General features: G+C 29.9%; 2 protein-coding genes across 2 annotated transcripts in view; one reads left to right on the forward strand and one right to left on the reverse strand.

Annotated features, from left to right (window-relative positions):
* LOC126915404 (uncharacterized) overlaps window positions 1-6472 on the reverse strand; it is a 129811-nt gene extending 123339 nt beyond the window's left edge. Inside the window, exon 1 of the mRNA XM_050720060.1 lies at window positions 6015-6472. The gene's annotated coding sequence lies outside the window, so the exon portion shown is untranslated. The remainder of the gene's footprint in view (window positions 1-6014) is intronic.
* An 849-nt stretch (window positions 6473-7321) lies between these two features.
* On the forward strand, window positions 7322-10404 carry LOC126915255 (nuclear pore complex protein Nup85). Its single transcript, XM_050719758.1, has 8 exons — window positions 7322-7606; window positions 7884-8319; window positions 8408-8787; window positions 8863-9182; window positions 9249-9466; window positions 9557-9775; window positions 9866-9965; window positions 10036-10404. The coding sequence occupies exons 1-8, from the start codon at window positions 7577-7579 to the stop codon at window positions 10244-10246; spliced, it is 1914 nt and encodes a 637-aa protein (XP_050575715.1). The 5' UTR covers window positions 7322-7576; the 3' UTR covers window positions 10247-10404.
* The last annotated feature ends 1665 nt before the right edge of the window (window positions 10405-12069 follow it).

The raw sequence follows: 12069 nt of genomic DNA on the forward strand, positions 1-12069 counted from the left end.
TACGTTCTGCTGTAAATAAAATAAACGATATGAGATGCGTACTAAAATAATAAAGAATATTGATTTATGGATAAATAGGAATTATATTAAGTGTCTCACGTTCGTTACCTCGGTTCATAAATAAATAAATAAATAAGTTTTATAACAATTTTAATTAAGTATTGAATTGAGAAATATGTAGAACGAAAATTGTCTTCCAAATGACAATTAGACACACTCGATTATATCAAAAACAGAGTACTCGTAATTTTTTATAGCTAAACGTTAATCTTATAAGACAAAAAAGCTACTTCAAATTTCTTTTTTTGATTTCAATATGAGGTAACGTTCCGTGTTTTACTTGAATAAATTCTCAGATAAATAATTTTTCTCAAAATAGAAAACTATCTTAAAATAAAGTGTCAAAATATCCTGACTGGGTAGAATGTTTACTAACAATGCGTACTATTATCAAACATAATTTTAAATGTGTATTGTCCTAATGTCACGCGTATAATTGGACGAGCGAACAAAAAATATAAATCATTTCGCATTAAATAAACGAGTTAAATCCAGGAATTCCAATCGATCTGAATTTCATTTTTTTACTTTTCCAACGAAATCAATCGTTTTACGCGTATTCCAATTTAGACGCGCGTCCCAATGATAAAATACAACTTCTGTATATTTTTTATAGACATACATGCGTTCTTATATTAAAACATGATTTCTGTATATTTAACACGTGATAGTTTATTTGATACACGATTGCCATCGTTTGACTTCCGATAAAATATTTATTCCGAACCTATAGAAGAATGAAAACCTTCGCATCCCGACAAAAAGCAGTCCATAGAACCGATTGTATTCCAACTCAGCTTCGTTTCAACAACAATGCTACTTTTTATTTTGCCAACGCACATCTCAATTTTTTCCAATGCTAAAAAACGATTTCTTTATTTCTCTAACACGCGATAGCTCGTTCGATACACGATACACGATTGCCGCCAACAAAATATTTACATACATACAATGAACTCGTGGAGGGCTGAAACTTTTTACATTCAACACATATTTCAGCGACAAAATACTTAAATCAGTCCACAGAACCAACTGTATTTGATCTTCGTCTCTGAAATAATGTTAACTTTTATTGCTACAATAAGTTTTAATTCAAAGACTCGATTTCTTCATTTATCTTGACCAGCTGTTAGTAATAACATTAAATTTCGCTTCGTTTTCATAGCGCTAATTTCGTATTTCGTCAATGCCCATTCTGATTTTCTCCAATGCTAAAGCTAAAAACGATCTCTGTACAATTCTGTAAAATTATCCGAACCCTTACGATAGAAAATTTTTATGAATTACGTGTTGTACGAAACTGTTTGATCAACACTATGATAAGATGTGACTGTGTGTGATTATACCGGTACAATTTGAAACCAGTCGACGTAAATGTTCATAGAAGTCACGAGACAATCGTAGCTAACGTACACAAAACGTATACAAAGAATTAATACACAGCTCGAATAGTGGTCCTAAACATAGAATAATAGCTATAAATTGTTTCATTAAATGTTGTGGTTTACTGGTATATATGATCAATAATTTTCTGATCAAATACTCCGGTGATTTATATGAAGTGTATATTTGTAATAAATGTCTGCTAACTTCTATATACATCTTTAGAATAGTTTCATGTATATGTGGCTGCACTCGACGACGGAACTTTCCGACGGCTTCGCGACATAAAGCGCTATACCTTCAAAGCGTAAGGTCGACATGCCTAATGTACCATCGATTTCCCTACGATTTTTTCGCGAATATTCGGAAGAATACGTACGCAGCAACCGTCGCGGACATGTAACAAACGCGTACGTGGTGGGGATATCGAGGGGCAACAAAGAAAATAATCAGTTTGATATTGAACGAATGATTCATTCCGTTTCGAACAGCGAAATGCGAAGGGTGTAGCGTAACAGCGAACCAAACACATTGGAGAGTGTAATTGATAATTGTTGATCGTTGATCGTTGGCTGTTAATTGTTAAATAAACCTTTTTTGTTAAACATCAAAAGTATTTCTTCATCCAACATCCACCTTATCTATAATCGTGACAATCGTGTCTTATTACGGTGCTAATCAAATTACAGGATCTTTCCTATAATATATGCAACATATTCGTAAAAGGTTTTTATAAGTGTTCAAATATTTTCGTGAGTAGCTGTATCGTTATCGGTGTTTCCTTTCGAAGAAAATATTTGTTTTGAAATCCGTGGAAGGGTGAAACTCTTTGCATTCGTCGCGACGTATAGTATATTGCAGGGAAAAGCAGTCGATAGAACCGGTTGTATTCGAGACATTTCCGAGTCCCGTTTCTTTTGATCCCCGGATTCATCGTGTTTCATCGCGTCGACGCGATGCATTTGACAAAAGAGGCACGCGCACCGAGATCCACGATCTAACAGAGGACACACCATCAAATCAAACGAGACCGAGAGCTAGGTCGTGTACCGCGGCTAAAAACACCGAGGGTGCAGCGGAGGAGAAAGTTCGATCGCAACGAGAATGACGTGTGCCGAACACTCGACTTTCAACATCACGAACTTCTTCGGTTTAATCCAATAATCGCTTAATTTATCCGTCCGACTCTCAATTATTCATATCACTGCACGTTGGTTAGGAAGTTCATTTATAAGTAGACTATCGATTTTTATACAAAAATATTTAGGAATATAAGTAAAGAGATGAAAACTACAAAACGAAGATACGGTAAGTATAATTTTCTTAATTTTCTGATTTTCACGTTATTTGATGTTTGAAAGTGTGTAGTTTATTTATTATGTTATTTTAGTTATTATTATTTCTTTTTTCTCTTATTATACGCCTGTATGTATAGGCTATAATAATAGGTTTAAAAAGACTTATAATACCTAAATGTTTAAATTTATTTTCACATTATGAACCGTTTTACTGCGTCAAACTGTATTAATCTAAATCACTATACAATTAATGGAATATTTCTTGCTGACAATTTAATGAAATGCTATTTTACAAGTCATAATATCTCCTAGATATTACTTATGATTCAACCATAAAAGAGAACTATGATGTTTAATTGGAAACATCCAGAAGCTACTGTACTTCTACTTTTGAAAATCTTTTGAAAATCTTTTGTCGCCTATCTTTTATACATAATGTATTAAGTGTCATGCAAGAAGTCATGGTAACGAAATCTATTGTTTAGAACTCGTAACATTTATCGTTTGCGATTCAGATGAAATTAAAATGAGTTTACCTATATGCATGGAAATATCTATACATGTATTTAGTTTAGGTAAGCATTTTACGAAATTCACAGTAGGTAATTTTGAAAAGTCTGAAATTTATACATATCCTCGTTAACGAAACGGTATCGACGTAGATTCCATATTAATGAAATCGAATTTTTTTTATTAACCTTCGTAACATTATTCCTTCTCTTATATATGTATCCACACAAATTAGAACTTATAATTAATAGTATTATATATAATAGTACATAATTAATATATATCATAATTAATTAGCAATAGTATAAACGTTTATCAAAAAGCTTACTGTAAAGAGCGTTATCTATAAGATTATTAAATTATACTTTTATGAATTTAAAGGTATATATTTCATTTATTTTGCTGTAACTCAGAGACATTATTAATTAGTAAGAAATTAAAAAATATTCAACGTTATGACGTAAAATGAAGGTTTCCTAAATATAAAATTGTTATAACGTTTTGCAAAACTTTTATATGCCACAGATAGAAAGGAAAACAAAGGGAAGTTAAAATATACAAAGCAGAATAAAACTTAATACATACATTAAAACTTTGTATAATCACGATTCCTGTTGGCTATAAATTTTAATGTGATACGCTGTATCGCACATTTTTCTAATTAAGTATTCTTATTTTCAGCTAGAACGGGGGAAAGCACCGAAGCATTGTATGCATAGTTAATTAAAGAATTCCGAGAGAATGACGAGACCCAACCATACTTCACACATTCGTCCCATAGTCTACGGAAAATAAAGAAAATTGCGATCCCTAAGTGCGGGTTGCAGTACATTTTCGTTGCATTTATTAATTTATTTTACCCTCCTAAGCAATTAAGCGCATAAAACAATTATAATACGTTTAATTAATTTCGTATTATGCTACATCAAGTAAAACACTTTCTGCCAGATTTACTTTGCCAAGTTACTACTACTAGAAATTTACGTTACGATTAGTAAAAATAAAATAAAATAAAAATGTCACAATAAATAATAAACAAACAATTTTCCAAGAAGTCACCAATCGTTTAACAAAAAAAACGTAAGCGAAACAAGATGAACAAAATGTTTCTGTTATTTTGTTTCACCCCCGAGCAGTCATCGACCGAAGTAGTGTTTACGTACTCAGAGATCTTTAACCTACCCCTTATCTATGACCCTAAGAAAAAGAATAAAAAGAAGGATATGTGACGGTTGACGAACAGCAATTTCATTTACCCATTACATCAGAAATAGGGCACTTTAAATTTGATTTTGTTAAAGTAGAAGTAACTTCCTTGGGTGAAACAAATATCAAATGGTTTATCAATTTTATAGAGAATTTGTTTCAATATTTGAAACACAGCATACACATTTTTCTCATTAAAAAATTATTTCCTGGATAGAGTGCAATAAATTAATTATATTATATATAATAATATTTTAGAAAAGATGTTTTTTATATATGATTAAAACAACCTGTTGCTTTAATGATATGTAGTGTCTTTCTAAAAAATTTTTTTTAAAGAATCATCGATTTTATAGTTCTCTTTGTAAAGGATGTAAGGATACACTGGATAACAAGGTCTTATATAATATTTTCATTTAATTAAATTATGCTGCAGGTTAAATATCATTAAAAACTATTCATGATTTTTAATTATGTAGATAATGGTCGAAAGATAATTCAAAATAATATTTAGATATTTCTATGTATCTTAGTAGTTTCTAAAATAATAATCTTTTGGTTTAGTAATGGATATAGAAATAATCAAATTATTTCTCAAGAATGAAATGACATTCTCTTTCAATCTCTATAAAAATTGGTGGATTCAAAGTATACAGGTAACACGTAAATCTGAAATATTTTTTGACCGACTCAATTATGTGAGATATATTGACAGATATTGTCTACTTACGGTTTGTAAATTCTTTTTGCATACTGTTTCCTACGTTATTTGAACTCTACAAACATAACCTGTTGCGAAAATTCAAGATACAACATACTGTATGTATATACGAAATCTATATACTCCATATACGGACGCTACTCACAAGAAAGTCCAATAATCGATTAATAAATCATAATACTATTCCGAATATTAGACAAATTTGTGAGACTCTGATCTTGTCTCGTTTCATTTTAAGCAGATATACACTCTATTTATTAATATTAATTTTCCATATACATCTATATATATATATATATTTATATCTATAATAAATTATTCTAGATATATATATCTAGAATAATTTTATAACAAGCATTAATAGGAAATTGTAATGTATAGAGTATTTTGGCAAAAGTATTAAAATATGGCTGTAGTCGGTAGAATTAAGACATATCAGCGAAAGGTGAAAGGGGAGGCTAACGAAGTACTGCGTCGTACGTAGTCAACCACGCAGTCGGGCGGAATTTTGCGCAAAATGCCAACTGTGATTATCACCACGACTTTTAAAAACTCATATACTCGATATTCTTGCTCATGCTCCTAATAGCCAATACGAAAAGCCGATATCAAATTACATCATCTTCTTTGAAAACATGACTCTTCCTTAAATTGCAACAATCGCATAGGAAGTGATTTCTAGCGTTTGCCTGTCTACGCGAACAAACGAAAATGGTCAAAGAAGCCGGTAGCGAGGCACGAAAGCGAAGCAACTATGTAGATCGTAAATTCTCCGAGCGATTGATTACCCGATGAACAAACGAAAACAGGAAGAAGGTATACGCGTATCCACTTACCTGAGTTTTCTCGAGCTTCAAACTTCCGTGTAGAAATAGTTGGATGAACCAACCGATGCTTCACGCCATGGATCCCCTCTGCAAGATGCTTCACTGCGAGACGCGACGCGGGGAAAGGGATATCACCTCTTTCTCCCCTTCTGTCTAAACCAATTTTCCAGACAACCGGCCCCACTACTGAGATCGTTACATTTTCGCGTGCGAAACGACCCTATATCTAGCCTTCCTGGATACAGCGTCTCTGCTACTTGTGAGATTGGTACGTGATGACCCGGCCGGACGCGAACGAGACCGCTCTCTCCTTCTTTCTTCTCTTTTTATTTCGCTACGGTGAGAGAGACGCGCACGCTCCAGCACGAAAGCTCGACGACGAATAAATGCCCAACCGCGATCAGACGACAGAGCCAGGACGCGCCTTTCGAAAGCACCGCGCAAGCTCAAGCTATTCGTGCACAACCCGGTATCCACGATCGTGTTAAGGGTCGTTTCTCCTCGGCTACGTTCGGTCGCCAATGGTAAACCCGACCTGCTAAGAACTTTGTCTGTGAAACTGACTCGTGCTTTGTTATGCTTAAAAATTACAAAAGCGTAGAAAAATGTTACTGAACTAACCTTCGTTATGGCAACGTTGTATTGTTTTAATTTGTAAATGATATTTATAATTATGAACAAACGTTATTGGATGTGAATGTTCAATTTGTATTTGATATTCGTGTAATAAGTATTGAAATAATTTCGATGTTATATAGTGCATAGTTTTGTTGATTTGTAATGACTCAATGTATATGATAGATCCAATTATATGCAGTATACATATATATGTCTTAAGTGATATTAAAAAATATTGATTTTCGATAGAGATTATAAAATTCTATAAATCACTGGCATTATAATACATTGGTTATTTGGTAATTGATGTAATAGTTGTTTGATAATTGAAATTTAAATCCTTGAACTTTTAAAACATACGGTAGAATATTGAACATGTAGAAACTAAAAAAAATTAGGATGTAATTATTGGTTATAATTAATTTAAAAATAAGTAATTAATGTGAATAACAATTATTGTGAAAATATATTTTAACAGCTACTTACTCTTTAGTATTACATTTAACTTTGATCTTTTTGATCAATGTTTCTTTTCCCGCCAATTTCAGACTATATATTTACTGATAATTATCAATCAAAGGTATGAAATCATAGACTTTTACGTATAAAATACAATGTTGAAAATAATTATAAGACAAAAGCTTTATTTATATATTCTGTCAAAGTTTTGAATCTTCCTAAAATCTCAGTATGGTTAGTACATAGACTGTAGGTTTCAATAGAACGTTTCTTTTCATATTATCGATAATATTTGCCGAGTATCGATATGTAGGTACAGTACAGAATTATACGATATATCGATAGTTTCCCAATCAAATACAGGTACCAATAGTTGACAATACCGTGCATTTAATTCTGTGGAGAAATAATAAAGTTAATTACGAATAAATTGATGTGAATGTCATTATATAGTAAAGTATATTTGAACTAATAGTTTCTTTCTCGTATTAAGTATGGATGAAAACTACAGTCCTCCTACAATCGTAAGTAATAAAACTTCGTGAACCACATGCATGCTTTGAATTAACGCCTAACCTATATTTCTTTCGTTTAATGCAATTAATATTGTCCCGATCTTATAAAACTCATCTGGCATGATAAAATATTTATAATTTTATTATAATATTTTTATTCTTGTACGAGTTATTTAAAATGTATGAGGTTATATAGCTTACTCCATTTTAATATTATCATATTTTATATTTTAATCATATTTTACATTTATAAAAGTATATTAAGAAAAATATTTTTTATTTGTAGGATATTCCAAATACTCCTAAACATCTATGTATTACTGGAAGTTGGGTAAATAGTAGCAGAATCAGTATATATATGAATAAAAGATTTGAAAGTTCAACTAAAAAAAGTCCAGAAAAATATGAGCCAACGGTACATATTTTAAAGCCAGAAGTGATTCTGTTTTCTCCACAATTACGTAAATTAGTAAATGAAAGTAATGGTGTCTTTCTGTCCATTCAAAAAATAAAATCTTCTTCTGGAGATGTTAGACCAGAACTTTTAAAACATAGCAAGCAATACAGGTCTATTTTAAGAGCATGTATAGAAAGTTTGCAAGATATATGTGGAAAATGTTTGAGCGATAAAAAAGAATCACTAGAAAATTTTCTAACCATTTTTTATCAAATAGAATGTGTATGGCATTTGATCGAAATCCTTTATGTAGATATAGTACCAGGTAAATTATTTTGTTTTAGTCATCTATTAAAAACAAAAAATGACAAATATATATTGAAAAATCCTAATATATAATATTTTTAATTTAGGTGATGTAGTATTACCACAATTGTTAGAATGGATTAGATTTCACTTTCCATCTAGAGAACTTGTAGCTGTTAAAATATTAGCCCAGAAGACAATCGGTGCTGATTTGGAGTATCCAAATTATTGGGAAGCTGTAATAGGCTGTGCATTACATGGAAAGTTAGATTTAGTAAGAGCTTTATTAGCATTACATAGCAAAGCAGATCACCCTGCTTTTGTAATGGCAGAAAATATTCTTAAAACAATGCCCATCTATAATGTGTATGGCGGTTATTCTATAGATGGATTTACTACATGTTGGAAACGTTGGCAACTAGAATTGTATTCAAATTTAAATAGTAAAGCTTTTATCGTTGATACTAATTTAGAAATGATTATGAAGGTATCTATATAAATATATACATGTACAAATACAATGACATAATGTTACTTAAATTATTAAAAACATTTAATGCAGTTAATTGCAGGAGAACAAGATATATTGTGGCAATTTTCACAATATACAGATGCTTGGTATGAACTGTTGGCAGCAAAGTTATTTTATACTTCTCCATGTTGTAAGCAACCTGAACTTTCTCATCATGCTAATAGTATTTCCAAAAGATGGCAAGCTAATAGACCTTCTGATAATGCTATACGTGCTGTTATGGAAAGCGACTTACACCATGTTATTAAAGAAATACAATATATGGGTGATAATGGATGGTTTGCTACTCATTTGGTAGATTTATTATATGTTTGTGGAAAACTTAAAATATTGGATAGAGATCAAATAAAGTAAGTTAGTACATAATTTATGTTATATAAAGTTTGCAAAATGAGAATTATTTTATTTTTTATCAGAGTTAGCAGTCAACTTCATGAATCTCTTATATTAGAATATGGGAACACATTAATGGCACATCATTCTTTGTGGCAATGTGGTGCAAGTTACTTAATACATTGTCCTATGCAAGGCTTAGCTAGACTAGAAATACTGTTACAGTCACTTCCAATGGGGTCAGAAGCAAGAGTAAATAAAATTCTTGATATAGCACGAGATAATAAGATGGATCATATAGGTATTATTATTTCTCAAATTATTATATACATATATATAATTCATTTTAATATAAAACATACTGACTATATTTAAAAACTCTCTTTGTTAGTTACTAGCATTTGTAAAATTCAAGGACTAAAATCTATGAGGCAAGGAAGATTGGGAAATGCACTTGCATGGGCATTAAAAGCGCAAGATAGTGGTTTTATAACATATATTGCAGATCAGTTTTTGAAGCGTTATGCAGAACATGGAGAATTGGATTGTCGTGACCTATTAGAAAATTTAGGTTTTTGTATGATGGCTAGTGATAGACTTACATTCTTAGGTAAATCAATTTTGAGTTGAGAAACAAGCAAATTTTTAGTAAAAAGTTGAATTCTTATTCAATTATAACTTTTATTGTTTTTTACAATAGGAAAGTATTGCGAATTTCATCAAATGTATGGCATTGGAGAATTTAAAGAAGCAGCAAGTTTATTAGTGTCCCTTTTAGTTTCAAATTTAACACCAAAATAGTAAGCTATCCATTTGTCTACACCAAAACTTTAAATTGAAAAGCAATTTAATAGAAAAATTTTATTTCAGCTTTTGGTCGATTCTTTTATCAGATGCTATTCCATTATTAGAAGCCAAAGATGTAATTTTATCTTCCAGTGATTGTTTTGAATTATTACGTTGTGTAGAAGCACATGGAGATGATCTAAAGTTTCAAAATAAAATTGAAATCTTCCGACTAGCCGTTGCTAGGAACCTAGCTCGAGCATTGAGTCTTGAAGGCTGCCAAGTGGAACATTAGAAGATTTATTATCTATTATATTAAAAAATTTTTTAATTTTTTAATTAATTTCCATGCATAATCATCAATGTATTCCATTAAATCATAGTACATCTTCTTAATATTAAAAATATAACGATAAATTTTGTAAATAAATATTTTTACATATACGATTTTTACATACGATTAAAATTATTTATAACAATGACAATGGATTTCATTAACATTTCAATCTCAAATATTATTTTTTTTACTGTTATTAACACTATTTCTTTATGATAAACATCTAATAAGAAATACATTTTTAATAGAATATGTAAAATTCTAATAAAAAGTAAAAGTAAATTTCTAATAAAATATGAATATATTAGTAGTAGTTATAGTAATAGAATACTATTATTAATATTTATTCATATATATATAAGAAACTATAAAAATATTACATGTAAAAATTCATTGGTTTTCACACATTTGATATTGGGACCAAGGTTTATTCTCACTTATAATTAACATACACAATATTGAATTAAATTTTAATACATACCAAATTACATTAATTCTTTAAGACGAATATAATTTCAAATAATCTTAGAAAAATACAAATAATCTTGTTATTTTAAAGTATATTATGCACTATTACAAAAAAAATTACATAAAAATTTGCAATTTGTGTATCTACAAAAAAAGATTACATATTCTAACTTAAATAATCTATTCAATGGTAGTAAAAGTAATTGCATAGTGCTACCCATATAGTCCTATTATCATGCACTATATGTAATGTAATCAATTGATAAAAGAAGTCAGTAATCACATTACGTAATGTCAGACATAATACCACAAACGCGGTATACAGAGGTGTATCACTCAACATAGGTGTAATAATATAGGCGTTTCGAGGTTAATATAGCCTATATTATCATTTCTGTATAATTTCCAATGTTATTGATTTTTAACATAAATTCCAACATTAGTAACAGATAGAATTAAAATTAAATCTGATCATAAAATAATACAAACAAGACATATATATATACAGTACGTATACATAAAAATTAATTAATTGATTCACATAATTGTAAGCAGAAATGTAAAAATAGTCCAAAAATCATGTATTTTGTAGCTTTTTAGATAACTTATTTTTACAAATCTGGTTTTACAAATATTTACCTTGTGCATCCGAAATTTGAATAAATTTTACGTAAAAGAGGAATAAGACCGCTTTTCTTTCGTATACATAAATTACTATGTGTTCCTTACTTTCCTAATTGTACGTAACTATTGCTACTTCAATATTATTTCCATTAATATATACTTCTTATTGTTTATATGATTAAAGTCATGTATGATAACACATTTATATTATTTATATCATTTTATTTTACGAAAGAGAATCATCGCATTCACCATAACAAATTTAAAAAGGTCCAATCTTAATTAAAGATCATCAGTGAAAATTTGAATCTTTATGTTTGTCATAGAATCTTCGTGAAACTATTAGGAATAGATCAAAAAAGAATAAATAAGGGTACTTCACGTGAAAATGTATCTAAATGCTACGTATCTTATTTGGATGGCGTTCCAAATGTTCGAATGTGCTTTTGTATTTGAAAACTCTTTCGCTTTACGCGAACACTCTACGCAATGATTATGGTAACAGCTTTTTTATAATTATGAGCAAGGCTACATAAATTTTGACTTTTTAGATAGAAATCTTAATCTTTTTTACCGTTTTGTAGAAGAATGAATTCTTATTGTGAATATATGTGAAATAGAATATAAATCTAAGAGCTATAAATAGATAAGTATCACGAAATAATATTGGGAATATTCTATAATTTACA

Source organism: Bombus affinis, chromosome 1, assembly GCF_024516045.1.
Source record: "Bombus affinis isolate iyBomAffi1 chromosome 1, iyBomAffi1.2, whole genome shotgun sequence".
In the NCBI taxonomy this organism is placed as follows: Eukaryota; Metazoa; Arthropoda; class Insecta; order Hymenoptera; family Apidae; genus Bombus; species Bombus affinis.

Bases quoted from the DNA above. Each gene is read 5' to 3' on its own strand.
- LOC126915255 (XM_050719758.1), top strand. From the start codon at position 7,577: ATGGATGAAAACTACAGTCCTCCTACAATC. The intron at 9,467-9,556 runs GTATTATTATTT...TCTCTTTGTTAG, and splicing joins TAATAAGATGGATCATATAG to TTACTAGCATTTGTAAAATT. The intron at 9,776-9,865 runs GTAAATCAATTT...TTTTTACAATAG, and splicing joins TGATAGACTTACATTCTTAG to GAAAGTATTGCGAATTTCAT.